Raw genomic sequence first — 18,738 nt, forward strand, 5'->3', positions numbered from 1 at the left:
CAAAGCTTCTCTTTCTCTATCCCTTCTGTGTGACAGCTCCATATTCGACATCCTTTCTCCAATATATCCACCCTCTCTCCTCTTCGCATCTCTCTCATATAATCCTGTATAATCGTACTCAGGTCTCACTACCACCTTGTAAACCTTCCCCTTCACTCTTGCTGCCATCCTTTTGTCAGAAATCACCCCTGACACTCGTCTCCACCCATCGTCTTCTCTTTTGTGCACCGTCTGATGTTTTGGATTATTGACTCTAGTTGTTTCTACCTTCACCTTCTCTACTCTATTTAGTGAAACTACTCTGCTTTATTACTGCTAAAAGTGGAGGTAAAAGTAGGGTGACCAAAATTCCTGTTAAACTTCAAGTCATCCTAGTGACATATGTGACGTTTCCTCCCATGAATTTGTCATAACTGTTATGCACGTCGTGGCTCACTGTTTTCTTCTAATTGTGATATTGTAACGATTTGGTCTAAAGAATAGCAAACAGACAGAGTAGCAAGATTCCTCTATTCCCGTGTGAAATACAATAGAGTATGAATAACCTCCCTCAGTCATTGAAAAAGTTTGGTTACTCAAGTTTTAAGTACTTTAATCCACAAATCCTCAAACTCCAAGTGTGAGAGCATTTACAGACCTGATGGAAAGGGTCGTCTCTGTATTCCTTCTTGGCCGGACACACAGGCGTTCCTCCTCCTTCTCCCTCTGTGAGGAAGAGCAGCGATAGTGCTTATTTACATGCAGTCATCGGAAGGTATGCCAGGGTTCATATGCATTTTTCAGAGTCAACTTCAAGCACTCTTTAAGCACTTTCAAGCTTTTCCAGCACATTACCAAAAAAATCCCAAAACTATCGCCTCAGTAAGACCATGTAAAAATTAAAACAAATCATCTCAGGTCGACCTAAATGTCCTTTGTTCCCCTATTGTTAAAACAGAGAAAAATGCACCACACAAAAACACTGAAAAAGGAAATGGTTGCCATATATGCATATAGTGTACAAACTCAAAAAACACATTTCTCTTAAAATTTAAGATGCGCAAATGTAAACAAACCAACTTGTTAGAGACATTCCTCTCCACTTGAAAAAAACCAACAACCCCACAAAACAAGAAAACTTCACCAAACGCCACAATAATACACAGCAAGGCCAAATTAAGTTTTTTCATCAGATATTGATGATTCTTTCCTGTGTGACACAAAAATAGGAGACAGATGTTTGTTTGTTTTTAACTAGTTAAACACCCACGCCCGGTTCCTAAATATAAGTGCCGACATGAGTAGTGTCACAGGTAATATCCATATTTTGTTATATGATTTAAATATGAACCAAAGCATATTTTATGCTATAAAATACTTTAAAAAAATTAGGTGAAGGAAATAAAAAAATCAAATGTTTCTATGTTTGAGTCACAGTAACTTTGACATAGTAACATCTGCAGTAATATTTACACCTCTGATGACATCTCACAAGTGTTAGCTGTATTTTGTTACCAAGACTGTTTACACACAGTTTGTAGTGGGAGAGAAATGCTCCATTTATTTTGGTCAGAAAGCTCAGAAAACGCCCGCCTGAGGATCTAACAGCTTAAAGTTAATATTAAAACTCAAGATTTTTCAAGGATGTCAAGCACCCGTATGAACCCTGGTATGCGTCTGAGTTTAAATGACTTTAGCACCCAGCAGATGATTTCTACATCTTCCTCTCACCTGTCTCTGACGTGCAGGACGATCGGCACTCAGTGCAGTGCAGGAAGTCCTCCCACATCAGGTCCTCGGTCTCAGACTCATGTCGAGTACTCTCTGAATCCTGAGTCCTCAGACTTGAACATCTGGAGCTGCAGCTGGTACCAGACTTGGGGACATCCTGACAGAAAGGAGAAAATGACTGTCATTTGTTTGAATTTGTCCAGTATAAATGAATGAATGAGCTTCCTGCGAAGGAGTTAATGTGTCCATGCTAACCTCCACAGTGTAGTGTTTCTTATAGTGGTGCGTATTCTTGCGATTTCGGAGTGCACAGTCACTGTTCATTCTTTCCACTCCCCTGCGGAGGGCGCTGTAGGACGCTTCAGGGTCCTCCTCACTGGAAGCCTCATCTGACGCCGGCTCCTTAAAAACAAAGTGACATGAGAGTCAAATCCAGGACAATATTAGGGTTAAAATATTGAAATAATGAACACTGATAGGTTACCTTATTACCACCGGCCAGCAGCAGTCCATTGTTGCGGGCAGCGTGACCGTGTGCAGGCTGTGTGTGCGGGTTCCAGCACACCTCGTCAGCCCTATTTAACAAATCGCATCGCTGCTCGTGGAGCTGGAGCCCCTCCTCGCTACTGCGATTGGTCACGCGGCCATCCAGCGACACGTAGCCGTTGTCCGTTTCTGTGGATTTATCGATGGAAAGCTTGGACTTCTTGGACCTTTGGTAGGAAGCAAAGGAGAGGAAGAACAGAAAGAAAACCAGACCGGAGGTCGATGGGGGGGGGGGGGGAAAGTGCAGAAACAGACATATTTAGATAAGCAGAGAAGTGGCAGGGCTGTGATTATCTTAAACTAGTAAATAATTACAGTTAGAAAATTAGACATGCAATAGCAAACTCACAACAGGATGCATTCAACACAGTAATGTGGAACATTCACACAAAATAAACGCTTGTAATGGCAGCTAAGTCGACATCGAGTAAGATACCTGCATTTTAAAATACAGTGTTTTATCTGTAGTACAATTGGTGATACTGCTTTCTGATACTTTCTAAAACTATTTTTGGAATAAAAGAGCCTGAATCAGATAGAAGAAAGTGTTTTGGAGCTAAAGTGAGTGTGGCAGATAATCAGTGGATGGATTTCCCAAATAAAGAGCTACTTGGATCTCAAAAAGGTTCCACACTGTTGCGGTCTGCTGAAAGCTTGTTCAAGTAGAAGCATGGGGGTTAGGGCTTTACTCACCACAGACATGCACGCCTCTTGCCCCAGTGCTTCTTTTAAACATAGCTTTATCAGCAAATTACTGGCATAAAATTTAGCTGCAAAATCCACCTGCACCTCATTAATGAGGGAAAGATTTGGCACTACAGGAAGCAGAATTTACGCAGGCGTTAAACTGCAGAACTGACTTTACATTTCAGCACCAAGCTTGCCTGTTTAGTTGACCAATGAGGGGGACGGTGTTCTCCATCCCTTCCTAAATAAACGTTAGGTTATGATGTTGCAGCTAAAGAAGCCCAGGTTAGGCTCTGAGGCAAGGCTGGGTTTTTGTTTTCAAAAAACCCAACGTTTGAAATTCAGAGATCTCTTTGCAAATTAATGGATTCAAACTGTAGCCCAGCCCTGCCTATGTTCATCATCTCATTGTAGGAAGATGGAAAATGAAAATACACACCCAGCTTTACAGATATCATGCCAGAAATCTTGGAAGAAAGCGCCCAGGCTGTATGTGGTGCTGGCTGAGTGGGAGTGTGGCGCCCCCTCCTGTGTGTTATCGGTAGTGCTAGACCCGTCGCCTTCCCTATGCACCTCCATCTGAGATGCCTTCCTCAACTTCCTTCGGTTTGGAAAAAAGTGGAGAGACACTTAGAGCGGACCTGGAGACTCCTGACACCACAGCCGTGTGTCCACCGGGAGTCTGGCTGCACCTTCATCGTAACACTGATGATACGGTTCAACTAACACAGGAAGCTAAACTCAAAAAAGGTGCTGTGACTCAGCCGGCACCTGCTGGACACACAGGCTGAAACAGATCAAAGGCAAATTCTCCCAAAATCATCATCTAGGCTGTTACTCTGCAAAAGTAGATTCATGAAATAATACAACCTAAAATTTAACTATAATAGCATCAAAACAAAAAAATGATAAAATAGGGATTTAGGATGCTTCCAGTTTCACTGGTGTTCTTTGGGTTGTGAATGTGATAAACTGAAATTCTGTGTTTATTTTTGCAGGACATTAACATAAAAAATTATTATCAAGAACTTGATTATCATTATTTTAATATAGGACACACAGGAGAGGTGCAGGACAGAGCTTCTTAAAATTTAAAAGCAAAGAGTTCATTATGATGATCACTGGGTTAAAAAAAAAAAAAGTTAATTTAAATATTTTGCTGCTGTCAATTGATATGACGACATGTCTCCAAAGGTAGGATAAAGAAAAGAGAGAAAGGTCACAACAAACTCCTCTTTGATCAAATGTGATTGTTTTCTGTCGCCTGAAAATCACAAGAAGTACAAAGATTGATTCAGTATTGAGGCACACTATTTCTGTATCCCCAGAAAACCTTTCCAAAACAGTGGCATGGTCCAATTTTCTTCCCAGGAGTTTGAAAATTGTCTTTACGTTACTGTGAGCCAGAAAAGCAGCCACACACCAAAAAGCCTTGAACCAAAAAAAAAAAACACAAAATAAAACACAAAGGGAAACTCACAGACTGCAAATCTAAACACTACAAAACACAGCAGCAATAAGCAAACTACTCTACTTTCTCACACACACACAGAGCTCATTTCATCTTTAAGAAGTGACAGCACATTCATCCAGGGTGTGTTTTAGTACAGATTTGAGTGTTTTACGCTTTACATTAACTGAGGTCAGATACACCCCAGCAACAAAAGAGGTTTTCATTCATTTTTCTTTCCATCACTCTTTTGGTATCTCGTGGTTTGTATATCAACTAAATACTGCCTTTGTTATTTCACATCTTCCTCTTTATCTCTTCCTGACTCTCTCTTTTGTCCCTGAAGGGCTTTATCTCATGTGATGCCTTCACCTCCTCCCCATCTAGTCTTCCTAAAAGCTTTCACTCAGCAATACTTCTCAGCCCTTCTCCCTTCCTCACCTGCGTCTCTTCCCCCCACTGCTGGAGGCAGGTTTCGGGGTCCTGGTGGAGACAATCTGACAGTGGACGGTGCCCAGCAGCAACATGAGCAAGATGGCTTCAAACACCTCGGTGGCCGGTATCCCATGAGGCTGCGGGATGGTCACATACAGGAATGCTGCAGCGACTGTGAGAAATATGAACAAACAGGATTCGTTAGAGCAGAAACAGACATTAAATTAAAGTAACAGTAGCAGCTTGAAGACAAAACTGCAGGTCTACACATTACATACAGCTTGTTTTAATCTACAAGTTTAACAAATGAGTAGAAAAGTCTGAATGTGACTCAAGTGAGTAAAAGCTCCTCTAATGTTAATGTTTTGCAACAGAAAAACACACCAACTCAAATATGCAAAAAGAACTGATGAGTTTTAATATCTTCCCCTGGATTGGCCAACTGCTCTCCATCCCATTCCTCCATGTTACTATTTTATTTGTTGCTTCTCTGCTTGTTTCTTCTTTTTTTTTCTCCAGTGTATGCTCAACAATTTAAAAAAAAAAAAAAAAAAAAAAAAAAAAGCTTGACACTTCAAGTTATTTTCATTGTAGTGTCAGCAAGAAGGCGTGTGGTGTTTTATGTGGTCTGTAGACGAGGTCGGCAGGAAGGGTGGAGGGAGAGATGAAAAACAACAGTGTTTTCTTCAGGGCAGAAAAGGTCAACGTGATGTAGGTGGTGGAAAATACCGTTCAGTGCTCGTGAAAGTGTTTGTGCAGAGAGCGCGAGTGAGCGTGTGCATCTGTGGGTGCAACCTGGAGGTGCTTCTTATAGAAGTCTGTGCATTTTAGGAAAAACATTATTTTACAAGCGCTTTGGCAGCTGTTCAAGCAGTTTGTGAACCTCGTTTTAAACTGAAGACTAAAGAAGAGGAATAAATTACCCTTATAGTCAGCTCCATGTTTTTATTCTGGGAGTCTGCTGGAGTACCTTTGCATGATTCACAGTTCAGAACATTTGCGTCTTATAAGAGGCCTTGGTTTATCCTCCAGACTGTTGTAGCTCCTACCACTTTAAAACCACTTTCTTCTGATTGGCAACCCTTCAAAGGTTTTCAATAACAGAGAGCTGGGGCTTCTCTGTAGAAATGTGTGTGCCTATTCTCCTGAACCATAGGTGTCACCACTCAGACAAAACTAGAGGCAAAGACTTTGAAAACATGAGACTTGTGGAAAAACGCTCTGCAAACTATCGCAACTTCTCCCTCTCTATATCTGCATATCTCTGAGCCTCTGTCCCAGAATCTCTTTCAAATGGCAGTAAAAACCAATACAATCATACACGCGTGGCTTCAACCCAGCTGCGACATCAATGTTGCAACACGGCAGATCAGGAGCCGCAGAACCGATCAAAGCGGAACAATCTGCTAGACCAAAGTAATCATGAGGTTCTTGTGCAGCACCCTTTGTGACTGACAGCTGGCAACCACTTGCAAACCAATTGGAGAATACATTTTCTCTAGTAACAGCAGGGAGTCGTCTAAGTCTGTGCGACTGATACATAAGATGACCATATAAGGAGACTTCTCCTCTGATGTTGTGCATATCCAAGAATAAAATAAAAAAATAAAAAAAAAAAATAAAAAAAATCAGGATTATTGTACATACACTAACCTCATTCTTTGAAAGTCTGGTCATGTTTAATATGATCAAATCTAAATGTAAAGAGCAAATATATGACAGGAGATAAAGACAAAGCAATAGGTCACTCACTCAACAAATAATCAGGATTTATTTATTTGTACACCCACTACAGATGTTGAGAGTGTTCACCCTGACATCTTACTAAACAAACAACTCGTCCCACAGTTTACTTAGGAGTTGCATTTCCACTCCACTGAGAGCACCAAGATTGTGGGTTGTGAGAAAAGAAAAAAGAAACGCACTCTCACACCAACCTTGCAGCAGATAGAGTGCCAGCAGTAAGAGGAAAATGGCCCTGGAGGTGACTTGGATCCACCATCTGTAAAAAAACGGGAAGAAGACGACTCGAACGATGCCCTTCCGGGTCAGTGACGTCCATGGACTCTCAGGTTTGGCCTTGGCAAACGCAGACCCTGAGGATAAGAAAACAGAAACAAACACACACACATTCTCAAGTTTAATGAGAGCTAATTAAAGCAAATGACTCTGCTGTGAGCAGAAAAGCACATCAGTTAATACATCCAGGAGTCACATTAGAGCTCAGCTAATCTTTTAATCTTCGCTTCTTCCTTTTTAGGCTCCCTCTCCCTCCTCATCTATCTTTTTTATCTCACCAGATCCCTCCCCCCTCCCCCCGACTCAGTTTATCTTTTCCCTGCCTGCGTTTCTGCCTTGATTATGTCCCTAACCAAGGGGGATTAAACTGACTCTTCTGATGAATAATTGAAAATGTGATGAATATGAGACGGATGGATCGAGGCAGAAAGAAAGAGCGGGCATTAACAGCGACGGGAGGTTGGCACGGCCATGCTGCCCGTCTCATGTTCACATGTGTATCTTTTATGCACATGTGGAAATGTTGCAGTCGGTCTATTGGATTTTCCTTAAGCAGAAAGCCCCCATTTTTTTACCCCCTCACCTCTAACCAAGTCCACATCGATGAGATCTGGTTTAACGTGTCCCGTCTTCTTTGGCTTGTTCCTCAAGCCCTGCAGGGGGAGAGAGACGCAGAGTGAGTGCAACACAAAGAGACATCATTAATATGCAAATACTCACAGGGATACACGCTGCTCGTGCACTTTATGCCTTCATAAACACACGTGTGGTCAGTGTCTGATGAGGCACACCGTGCACTCACACAGCTACGGCTTCTACTCTAAGAGTTTATGCATCTACACACATCAAGCAGATTTACATGTACAAGAATCCATTAATTCGTGGAGAACTGCATCTACACTTTAATGTTTATTTTGATTCTTGTGCTGTGGTGCAGCTTTTTTTGATGAATATACCCTCTCAGACCCTGAAGCCAGCCCTGTCATTACAAACTGTGTAATAGCGCTTACTCATTTTGACTGCTGTAGTTAAATACGGTGCTTTGTTCAGTTTATGACCCTGGGAATAACGCTCCCCTGTGGCATGCCAACTTCCTGTGCCAGCCTGTCACATCCTCCTATGATGCATACGCTCCATTTGTGTGTGTGTGTGTCTGTTTTTGTGTGTTATCTGTTAGCTCAGATAACAAACTGTACCGAAACATTATGAGCGACTATAAATTATAAAATTCACATGAATCTCTTGTTTGACCTTTCTGTCACAGAGGCAGCAAATTAACACAGCTCAAAGCTCCCTGTGTGTGTGCGTGTGTGTGTGTGCGTGCGAGCGAGAGAGAAAGAGATTAAGTACAATGCCTGAATTAGTGTGTAAGCAGCCCGACAATAGTTTGGATTAAATTATTATGATCTATAAACACAGCCGAGGTCACAGTGCTGTGTACACATGTGTGCACCTCTGTGTGCACGGCCTTTTTCTTGGCTCACCGTTGGGCTCCTTATGGCTTTACTGCAGCAGTTCTGACTAATTTCATGGAAAGCCACTCATCTCACAGGACCAATAATTGCATTTCTGTCATGGTCTTTAGGAAAGTTGAGGCTTGTAGTTTTTCAAACTTAGGACTCCACAAGTTTATGAAATATCCTCAGGCCTGTCTGAGGTGACACTGAGGCTCCGATTTCCTGGGAAGAACCAGCCTGTTCACAGAAAAGGTGTCTGGAAACATGTTTGGAAACAGGTTCTTCAGCTCTTGAATACTCTTGCACGTTTCCACTTAACACTAGAGTTAAGTGGAAACGTGCAAGAGTATCTAGATTTACTGTATCCTTTTACATCTTTCCTGGCAAGCACTCGTCCGTTTGGTTTTTCAGGGCTAGATTGTGCACATCGCAAAATCTCTGGAAACATTTTTAGGAAGACGGCCGCAGAAGCTCCGATTACTCTACATCATAATTACTGCTGAAACATTAAACTTATTTTTAGTCAGTCACCAGATTCCTGCATCTTTTTCCACTTTTGTGGAGTCTCAGTTTTCTGGCAGCTCCTTTCCAAACGTAGCCATAATCCAGACATGCTGCTAGAAAAAGCCCATAAGTTTAAAAATAAGGGAGGTATGGTGTTGGTCTTTATATAACTATGTTCATGCAGTTCAGAAATCACAGGTAATCACTTCATACTGAATGTATTCCTCGTCTATACTTGCAGCTGGATCTAAGTTTGGGCTTTCTGAGAGTACAATTTTTAGTCTTGGTATCACCTGAAACCTGGTTTTCTATCAACACTAGTACTGTCCTTAAGTCCTTAAGTAAGTCCATTCAAATTCTGCACATTTCAATGTGAGACATATCCAAGAGTACTGTGAAATACCACAAAGCGGTGCACCTGAATCTGCTCAGCTCATGCTAATATTTACATAGCAGCCAATCAAGTTCTGTTATCAGCGAATGGTCTGATATGGAGCCTCGGTGAAGGTTCTTATCTTTAAATAGCACTATTTACATGCTAATATAGTGTGTGTGTGCGCGCGCATGTGTGTAAGAGAGTAAAGTAGATGCAGGTAGAGTCTTTACTGCAGCAGTAAAGTCCTTCACGAGCATCTCGCCTGGCCTCAGCTCACTTATCTCCATGCTGTGAAAAGCCTTTTATCTTCACAAGCTAAACATTGCTTCTGTGACTGACTGTGAAATATGTACAAAACAAAAGTTTATTTAAATCTAACATTTACAAACACTCTTTGCATTCAGTAATCACCACTTCTCTCACTGCTTTTCATCTGTTCTTTTGTTGCTGATGCTTGGCTGCATTTCAAGTTGTTTTTAGCCCTCAAACAGTAGTAACAGTAGTTTGCTGCCTGCACAGCAGGGGGCAGCTTGGGTTCTTCTCCAGACATTTCTACTATTAACAAACTCACGCTAGGTTTGGTTAAGTTTAATAACCAACCCCAACTGAGACGTAAAGTCTTTCTAATCCTAATTTTATTTTGTTAATAAGAGTTTACATTGTTTAAAAAAACAAAAACAAAAAACAAAACAATTTCAGCTCCTGTATCTGATGTTTTATTGTGTATGAACAGATTGTGCTCATGAGTGACAAATGGCATTTATTGTTTGTGTTGTAACAATAAGGCTTAACACCAATTAAATAAAATGGCATTGGTCTTTAAATCATTAAGTAATCCAAAAATACACTTTCTTTCCAGTTTGTAAATAAACTGCAGCTATGATCATCAGGGTTGTGATAAGAATAAAAGCAGTTCTCCTCTCTAGTGAGATAAGCTGTCGTCTTCTGCTAAAAATAGAATGAAGAGACTAGTTTCTCTAGATTTATGATGCCGATTGGTTGAGTTTATATGAGCCAATAAACGGTATAATTAACACTTAGCAGGAGTTAGAGCATCTTGTGTCAGTACCACACTAAGATGCGCTCTGTACTTCCTGCTGCAGCTGCAGACTCTGGGAAACCATTGCTTAACAGACATAAACCAAGGTCAGTGGTGTGCATGTGTGCGCGTGCGTGCGTATGTGCGCGTACTGAGCTGATTAAAAAGTCTATTTCTCTAAGAAGTACTATATGAGGGATGGAGGGTGATAGAAGCACAGATCTGTCAGATAGCAAAACTCTCATCTGAGGCCGATTCAATGCATATGAAATTTTAATAACTCCTTCAATAAAAAAAAAATAAAACTACAGGAAGTTTAAATGCAAGAAAACTTTTCTGATTTAAAAAAGGTCAAAAGATCAGAGGTTGAACTTCCTATGTTGGTATAGTAATTTCTGCACTAAGGTGTCATCTTTTGGTTGTTACGGTAACTGAGGTCACATGTGCACATTGCTACTGTGAACTAGATGTTGAGGATGCACATTGTTAGGTCTGTGATGAGAGAAACACACCACACTGACTGGTCACAGGAATGCAGCTGTGACCCTGAAAACTACGTGATAACAAACCAGTAACCAATAAGAGTCTATTTTGTCTACAGCGTACGATGAACAGACATGCACTGTGGGAAAACAGGAGGAACATCCTCCCTGCTGTGTACTCACCAGAGAAATAAACTGAAGAGAGGAAGAGAAAAAGATGATAGGAGGAGGAGGATGGAGGTGAAGTGAGGACAAATGGGCAGATGACACACAGCCAGGAGGACAGAAAAGAAAGAGTGAAAAGAAAACATAGGAAAAGTGACGGCAGAATAAAAACTGAAGCGATAATGCAAAAGGAACCACAAGACATGAAGGATGAATAAGCAGAGACCAGAAGGAGAAAAACAGGAAAATGAAAATGGCAAAAAGCAAAAAACCAAACCAAAACATGGAAGTGTGGAGGAAACAGACCTTTATTTCTCTCTGCTCCACTGATTTCTCCCATATCTGTTGGTCATAGGCGCCAATCTGGAAAAATAAAAACAAACAAGGTATTAATTATGAAATCCAGTGAAGAAACCAGCAGTAAACACAAACCTAGTACAAGCTTTAATCTTACAAGATGCTCTGCAGACTTTACAGAAAAAAAGTAGTAATGATTGAAAACCACAACAGGTTTCTTTTACACACAACAAAGTTTCTGTTCTGATAAAGACTGCAGAGCAAATAAAAGGTTAGTGTCAGACCATCTGCCTCTGAACAATCAAACTTATGAATAAAGCTTGATCTACTTTCATTCTCTGCATGAAATCCGCCCTTCATCTGCTAGCTGCATCATCCCCATTACCTACAGCCTCATTATATCTCATAACAACAGGAAGCCTGCAGAGACACACGATTATGGTTAGAGCTTTGTTTTGTTTTGTGTGGGAGTTCAAGATTTCAGGCTCTTGCTTCACAACTGGAACTGTCACGGTCTCATAAAACTAGCTGGAATTTATTGAAAATACAACAGATATGGACGGATCTGAAAGTGAGCCATTAAAACACAGTAAATCAGACCCATAAGGAGAAATCCACTCCAGTAACGGGATTGTAAAGATGTCTGAACCTGGTGAATCGATGTTTTCTCCTCTAATGCTTTAAGAACTTTTGGTTTCAGCTGGTTGTATTTTAGTTATACTCCGATATAAAAGCAAGGTTGCCGAGCGCCTGTGTCATTTTGTGGTTAAATCTCCATCTTTCACAAATAGTAACTATGTCACTCAGTTGTTAATGTGAATTTCTGTTTAATATGGATTTCTGGGCATGTAGAGAAGAATAGATTTGCCATTTATAGCAATTTATCAGTTAATATTTGCAGTATAACAAACGTTTCCTTGGTATCTGAATGCACTGAAGTCACGTTCAAGACACCAAGTGACTGAATGGTCACAGAACTAGTCTCCATCTTTATAGCAACCACTTCAGTTTTCTTGGTGTTGCTGTAGCATAGAGTCCCAAACAGAGGAGCAGTTCAGCCATTATGTTGGAGGATAAATTATTGCACTCTGAGCAATCTACTTTAATAAAGTGCTGCTGTGCCCCGACTCTCAGTCTGCAGACTTTTTGGATGTTTTAATAACAGATAGAACTACAGCAAGTTAACAGGGATGTAAACACTTAATGCACTGAAATGTACAGATCACATAAAACCAGCAACAAGAACACATTACACCTACAGTACGTCCTGTCTGTTCTTTTCCTTGATTACCTCTTAACTGGAGTACAGCTAACAAAAACCCCTGATAGGATAATATGCACCAGCAGCTAGTATTTACCAATATTACACACAGGAGGAAGGGCAGGGCGAAATGAAGGGTGCACCACTTGTTACTGTCACAGGGATCAGAGGGATCAATAGACCTGCAGAGTGTTGGTGCGTGTCGAGGACTAATCGTGTTTATCAGGGTGTGCGTGAGGTCAGAGGAGTGGATAAGCCATTATATGCTATTATGTGCCAAGCAATGTGGTCTGTATGAGCCAAGCACAGCAGACACCAGAAAGAAAATATATCAGACAATGATAGAGAGTGCTGTTACTGTAAGAACAAGATATATTTGTATCTGATCTGGGAACACAGATCAAAACAAACGCACTCCAAGGTCAGACTGCACCAATTTCACAGGGTTGCTGGTTTCTTATGTCACCTGCTTTTAGATTTCACAATTAGAAGATACAATTCTACTAGAGTTGCACTATTAAGCAGCTTCTTTAAAAAAACAAAAACAAAAAAAAACCCATCTCCTGGTAGAGGTGTCAGCAGATCAGGTTTTTCTTGCGAGCTTATATGCCTCCATGGCATCGAGTCTGGGTCACCCCATGAGCACGCCAGTGGAAACTATGCATATTTAATGCAGTTTCATTAATGATGAATGGAGAGAGAGAGAGAAAGAGGTCAAAGACGACGAAGGAAGAGCACCAAGAGAGACTGAAACAGAGAGGAATCAAATTTAGGAACTCAAGAAGAGAAAGTGTGTGCCATGTAGTTACAAAAAAACCAAAAACAAACCCTGTCTTATTACTAATATCACTTTACAAGTCCTCTAAAGTTAATTTTATTAACAAAACAACGATCACATTAGTGAAATGATTTGTTCTTTTATGTGGTGCAGACAGCACCTCAGTCTGGTGACATCTCCATGTCAACGATCACATATAGCAGTAAAAGATGTGGGTCAGGCAAGGTGTCACATTGTGGCCGTCCCACATAACAGGCACACTTTGACACCAGCTTCAGCACGTGCCTGTTGTGACACCGCCCTCCCGCAGGTCACACTATGGTACAACTATTGAGTACACATCAATCCCAAATTCTAATCAATTGGTTTTGTCTGGAGGTAGCTGGGTACTGTGAGGTTAATCATGCGGTTTCATGGACAGTTTTCAAATTATATTGTCCGGAACTAGCAGTCAGATTGTGATGCACTTGTTTCCTCTTTATGAAGAAGCAACATTTGATAATATTCTCTCTGTGTATAGTGATACCAATCTTTAGAACCAGGGTGCTGCTCTGATCGCATCTATTCCAGAGGTTCCAGATGTGTTTAATGCTGTAAAGACTTGTTCAAATACAAACAAACTAATTCTTCTATCAAGAAGTCTGCTGTTTTGATTATTTCAATATAAAATTTGTCAGTAAAAGGTCATTTATTCGCTTTTCCAACCTTTGCTAATGAATAACCTTATAAAATGAATAAATCCTAATTACAAATGACAAATGTTTATTGATAATAAAGCAACAAGCCGGGCCAGACAACGCAGTCTCTGGAAAGGCCTCATTGAGGAGCAGTGGTTGTGAGCGTATTTTGAACAAAGTTTGTTGTTAATTTCTGATGTTTTCTTCGCCTTTACAACATCAGAGAGCTCATAACAGGTAGAAACAGCTAAGTGTGGAGGGAGGATGACAGTACACGACCGTACAGTGTTTTTATTTACCGGAGTAGCTCGGAATGGGAACTAAACAAATTTGGAAATGCATGCTGAAGCTGGAATGAAAGGAATTGTCTGCCTAGGTTCCAAGTCTTAAAGTTAAGATAAACAGTCTCCAAAATATCAGTTTATTGATATTTATAATGACCTGGCCTTCTGTTATTGTGCTAAAAGTAGACCATAGCAAAGCAAGTTCAGTATTTCTAGTTTTATGGGCTAGAGATACTGAACTTGAGCTGACAAGACACCAGGACTAACTGTAAACAGATACATTTTACAAGCAAGTTTAATGCATTACAAATAAGTATGGACAATAATAATAGAAAAACTTGAGAAATCTTTGGCTATGCAGCTATAATTATGTATTAACATACAAGTATGCAGATGTGAGAAGGGAAAAAGTCTTTAATTGCGTGTTTTAAAGGGTTTGGCTGCACGCGAGCAAAACACAAAAGAATGACTTTATTTGGTGAATTACAAACAATTCAGCTTTTTATAATTAAACTGCATTCATGAACAACAGCTGGCAGGCAAAAGGAAATCTTGACCTTGGCATTTTCTTTTTAAGCTGAAAGTCCAGGAAAACTGGCAGCTACCCACCGAGGCCAAATCGGTAAACATGGTGACAGATTAACAGACTGTACAGTGAGTGTCAAAATCTACCTGCTGCTGAAGATCATGCAATTAAAGCACCTCCAACAGCACTAAGTTATAAACAGAGATAAAGGCAGACTTAAGGCCACCTTAATTTTTTCCTTCCCTGTCTCATTATAAATCTAACTAACTATAGGAAGGGGAAAAAAAAAAAGACCATTTTTTCAACGGGTGCAACTTGAGACCTCCGTCTAATTTTAAACTCCTATTTAAACATTTATGACTTGGCAGACTCTTTGTCCGAGGCGACGTACAAATAAGGAAAGAATCCACGCTGGAGTGGACTGAGAAGCCTTTTAAGCAGGTGAATAAACACTCATCTCAGTGTTCAGCTTCATAAGCATATAACGAAGAACTTATACTTGAAGCTAGAATTGAATATTACCTTTTACCACTGCTTTAAAACATTATAGATGCTTTTCAAAATAAATCCTTCATGTGTTATATAGTAAAAGGGTTGTAACTTATCGACTAGGGACAGATGAGGATCTCGAGGCTCCACCAGTAAGGTAAAACCAGCCGAGTTCTGGACGTCTGACTGACTGCATGACATTTAGACTGACAGCTAATTTTCCACTCCACTCGGCCCATTAAAACACACACACTCACACGCGAGGATGTTTGACTGTCCTCCACATATGCTCCAGAGGACAAACATGACCAGACTACTAAGTAGGAAGATAAAAGTGGAAGGGGGATAGATAAGAGTGAAAGTTGGTATGGAAAGTGGAGGCACACGCACACACGCTCATCTGTTGTTACATCATAGAGTCGCGAGGTAACTGTGATTTGACAAAGAGGCATTTACAGCACTGTAAATCCTCTTATCACCACACTCACACACCGTTACATCACTATCTATTTACCTCATCAACCACTCATGATCAGCCAGCTGGTTTTGACCATTTTGCAAAAAACTGCTTTAATAAATCTCAAATACTTAAATTCTCAGTTTTAATGTAAGGATTTGGACCAGGGAAGAACAAAAAAAAAAAATTCAAAGTTCAGCAATTTTACAAGCAAATCAAGAGCTGAGAGCGAAGAGGCCGAGTGTGCCGCTGCAGCAATGCTGGAGTCGTCATGACAACAGAGAGGGACGATGCACCGAGGGGAGTCGGAGGAGGAGAGCGGAGTTACATAACTGCCTCTGCAATTGAGGGGGTATCAGAGACAAAGACAGATGCTGACTTTCAGAGGAATGTTGTTGACGTGAAGTTTAACATATTAACAGAAACGTCAGCCGCGAATGATTTACACTCTTCAGTGCGCGATGTCGTCATTCATCCGTCGTCTGCTTGGGGTTTAGTCGGCTTAAAAATAACGAGTACTCAAATGTCAATCCTGGTCACAGACTTTACTGCATTGACTTTAAATCTGCTGTAATCAATATTTCTGCATTAACCATGCCTTCGAGGACTATCTCACATGATTTATCCCCTCATACCTATGAATCCTATAAAGGCCTTAATTACTGTTCAACCGTAAACTTCAACTCTAGCGTCCAGAAACCACAACATTTCCCTTGGGAATTAGTGTACACCAAAAACAGAACAACAAAAGAGCAAACACGATTCCACATAAATGGTAATGTTGCTCTATTTGTTGTGGGTTGCATGTGTAAACTGTTAACACGTTTGTCATATAAACTTTACAGGGGGACAACCTGTCAGTGGACATTATGTAACAATCCTGAACAGTGCAGCTTCAAACGAAATGGGCCGCTGAGGTTTAAGAGGGTTGGGTGAGTCCGCTACTAATGACAGGGCCGAGAGTTCAATTCCCTACTCAACTGCAGGTTTTGCAGAAGCCAGGTAAACAGTACTGTGCAAAAGACTTTAGCCTACCGCGTTTTCTTCATATTTTACCAGGAAAATGCAAAAATAGGTGCAGTGATTTATTGAATGGCAATGCAAAAACAGTTTGCACTATTCTAACGAGTTTCATTCAAGTGGTTTTCATAGAGTCAGCAAAAGGGCATTCAAAGCTCTTTTTTTTTGGTTCTCCATCAAGATGATCAAACACTGCTTCAATAATGTTAAAGTCTGGGCTCTGGGGAGGCCAATCCATGGTGTGGTATGGTATGCTTTTACTGTATTGGCACTTTGCTTGAGATCAAATACAGGTGAATCAAAATCTGACATTACTTCTCTCTGGTCATACTTCCAGCATATTTGAAGATTTTCAACACCAATGGCTAAACCCCCCCCCCCAAAAAAAACCCAAAACCCCTCAAAACCATGGCCAAGCCTTCACCTCCACTGTTTACAGATAGCTTTATATACACTCACTGTTTAACCTCTCTGTATATACCGACAAGATCAATCAAATCTCAAATTTGGATTCATCACTCCACCAGACCTGTGGCCACTGAATTTCAGTCCAGTTGTGTAAACTGGCATCCCTCAGCTTTTTCTCCCCATTTCCTTTCCCCAAGAATGGCCTCTTGACAGCGAACTTTCTACTCAGACCATTTCTAAAGAGGCTTGCGTCAACAGTAGATTGATCACCTGAAGGCCTAGATGCATCTTTCAGTTCCTGTGCCAGGTTTTTACTGATTCCCCCCCCCCCCAGTTTCTTAAGGATATGACTTTCAGATACTGTTGATCTGCTGCAGACTACCCCCCCCCCCCCCTTTCTTTTAGGCCCCCACTACTTGTTTTATGCTCCACTTGTTCCAGTTTTCTCAAACTTCAAAGACATGCTTAAACACCATGCTGAGATATGCCAAGTTTTCAGTCAATTGCTCTTTATTTTATCAACAAGGTGATTCCCAAACAAACACTTATGCCTGTCAAACTGTTATACTGTTTTGGTTTGTTTTGTTTTTTTCCACAAGCAAAAGAAATGCATATACTACCAGGTTATCACAAAAACACATATGCAACATAGTACCTAATGATACAATGTAAAACGGGTTCTTTGCTAATGTGCCTGTTATGTGTAAACAACACTGGGTCATCCTTTGAGTTGGGTCTATTTTTATGCTTGAATGATTCATAGGTCAGTACTAAGAGGCTCAAAAACATTCCTCTGAACATTTGTCAAAAAGTCACCATCCTGGAAAACCATAAAAAAAAAAACTTCTCTGAATAACCTACTATTATTAAGCACCCGATTGCCTGAGCTGTTGAGGGAAAATGATTTTATTTATTGTTTTTTGTTTTGTTTTTTTAAAATCAAGATTTGCACCAAGATTAGACAAAACAAGCAACAATGAGGACGTCACCTTTCCAGCAGTAGCTTCACAGACTAAACTATTAACACTGCAAAAAATAAATAAAAAATAAATATAATTGGCAAAGATTTAGTGATTACAATGTGTAGCAGTCAAATTTATACCAGGATTTTAACAATGTGTGAAGCTGCTGACAGTGTAGTTTGTCAGATGTTTGTGTCAACTTTTCATCCAGTTTTTCCTCGTTCCTTCCAGTTTGAAAACATCTCTTCTCTCTGAGCCAGACTTTGGTGGTTAATCAGCGCGTGAGAGCTAACCACACCCAGCGTCCCACAAAGAGGGGAGGGATTTTTCCATCAGTGTGTCTCTAGGGCATCACTACTGTGTAAATATAGGAATACATTCAACCCAGGTTCAAACACACAAAAGACTGCAGCTACCACTAATAATTATCAACTTAAAATTAGTCTAAATAAATAGTGAAATCCTACAATGCCACAGTCATAATAAAGTCTTAAAATTGTTCTGTGTATATTTAAGCTACAGTGATAAAAACATGAAGCTTCCACCTTCTAATAACCTCCAAGAATCTCTTATTAAATAAGTGACTTTGTACAAGAAGAAGAAATCCGTAAAGGGGCAAAAACAAAAGAAACAAACTAAAGAAAAGAATCAGCAAAAATAAAAAAATTAAAAAAAAAAAAAAACATTTAAAAAGAAGTTTTTCGTGGTG

At 40.4% G+C, this 18,738-nt stretch overlaps 1 protein-coding gene across 3 annotated transcripts in view; it reads right to left on the reverse strand.

Moving 5' to 3' along the window:
• The window catches only part of LOC146650009 (protein PHTF2), a 60,812-nt gene that overhangs the window by 9,926 nt on the left and 32,148 nt on the right, over window positions 1–18,738 (reverse strand). For 2 of the 3 annotated variants that reach the window (XM_085385711.1, XM_085385710.1), the window contains 9 exons: window positions 11,177–11,233; window positions 7,431–7,500; window positions 6,766–6,924; window positions 4,835–5,000; window positions 3,383–3,544; window positions 2,195–2,423; window positions 1,966–2,112; window positions 1,711–1,867; window positions 638–705 (listed from right to left, as the gene is read on the reverse strand). In XM_085385711.1, the coding sequence (XP_085241837.1) occupies window positions 638–705; window positions 1,711–1,867; window positions 1,966–2,112; window positions 2,195–2,423; window positions 3,383–3,544; window positions 4,835–5,000; window positions 6,766–6,924; window positions 7,431–7,500; window positions 11,177–11,233 (1,215 nt within the window). The remainder of the gene's footprint in view (window positions 1–637; window positions 706–1,710; window positions 1,868–1,965; window positions 2,113–2,194; window positions 2,424–3,382; window positions 3,545–4,834; window positions 5,001–6,765; window positions 6,925–7,430; window positions 7,501–11,176; window positions 11,234–18,738) is intronic. The other variant, XM_085385712.1, reaches the window with a different exon arrangement.

This window comes from Rhamphochromis longiceps, linkage group LG17 (genome assembly GCF_057381845.1).
Source record: "Rhamphochromis longiceps isolate RC_006_pf linkage group LG17, R_longiceps_female_GT1.1, whole genome shotgun sequence".
Lineage (NCBI taxonomy): Eukaryota > Metazoa > Chordata > Actinopteri > Cichliformes > Cichlidae > Rhamphochromis > Rhamphochromis longiceps.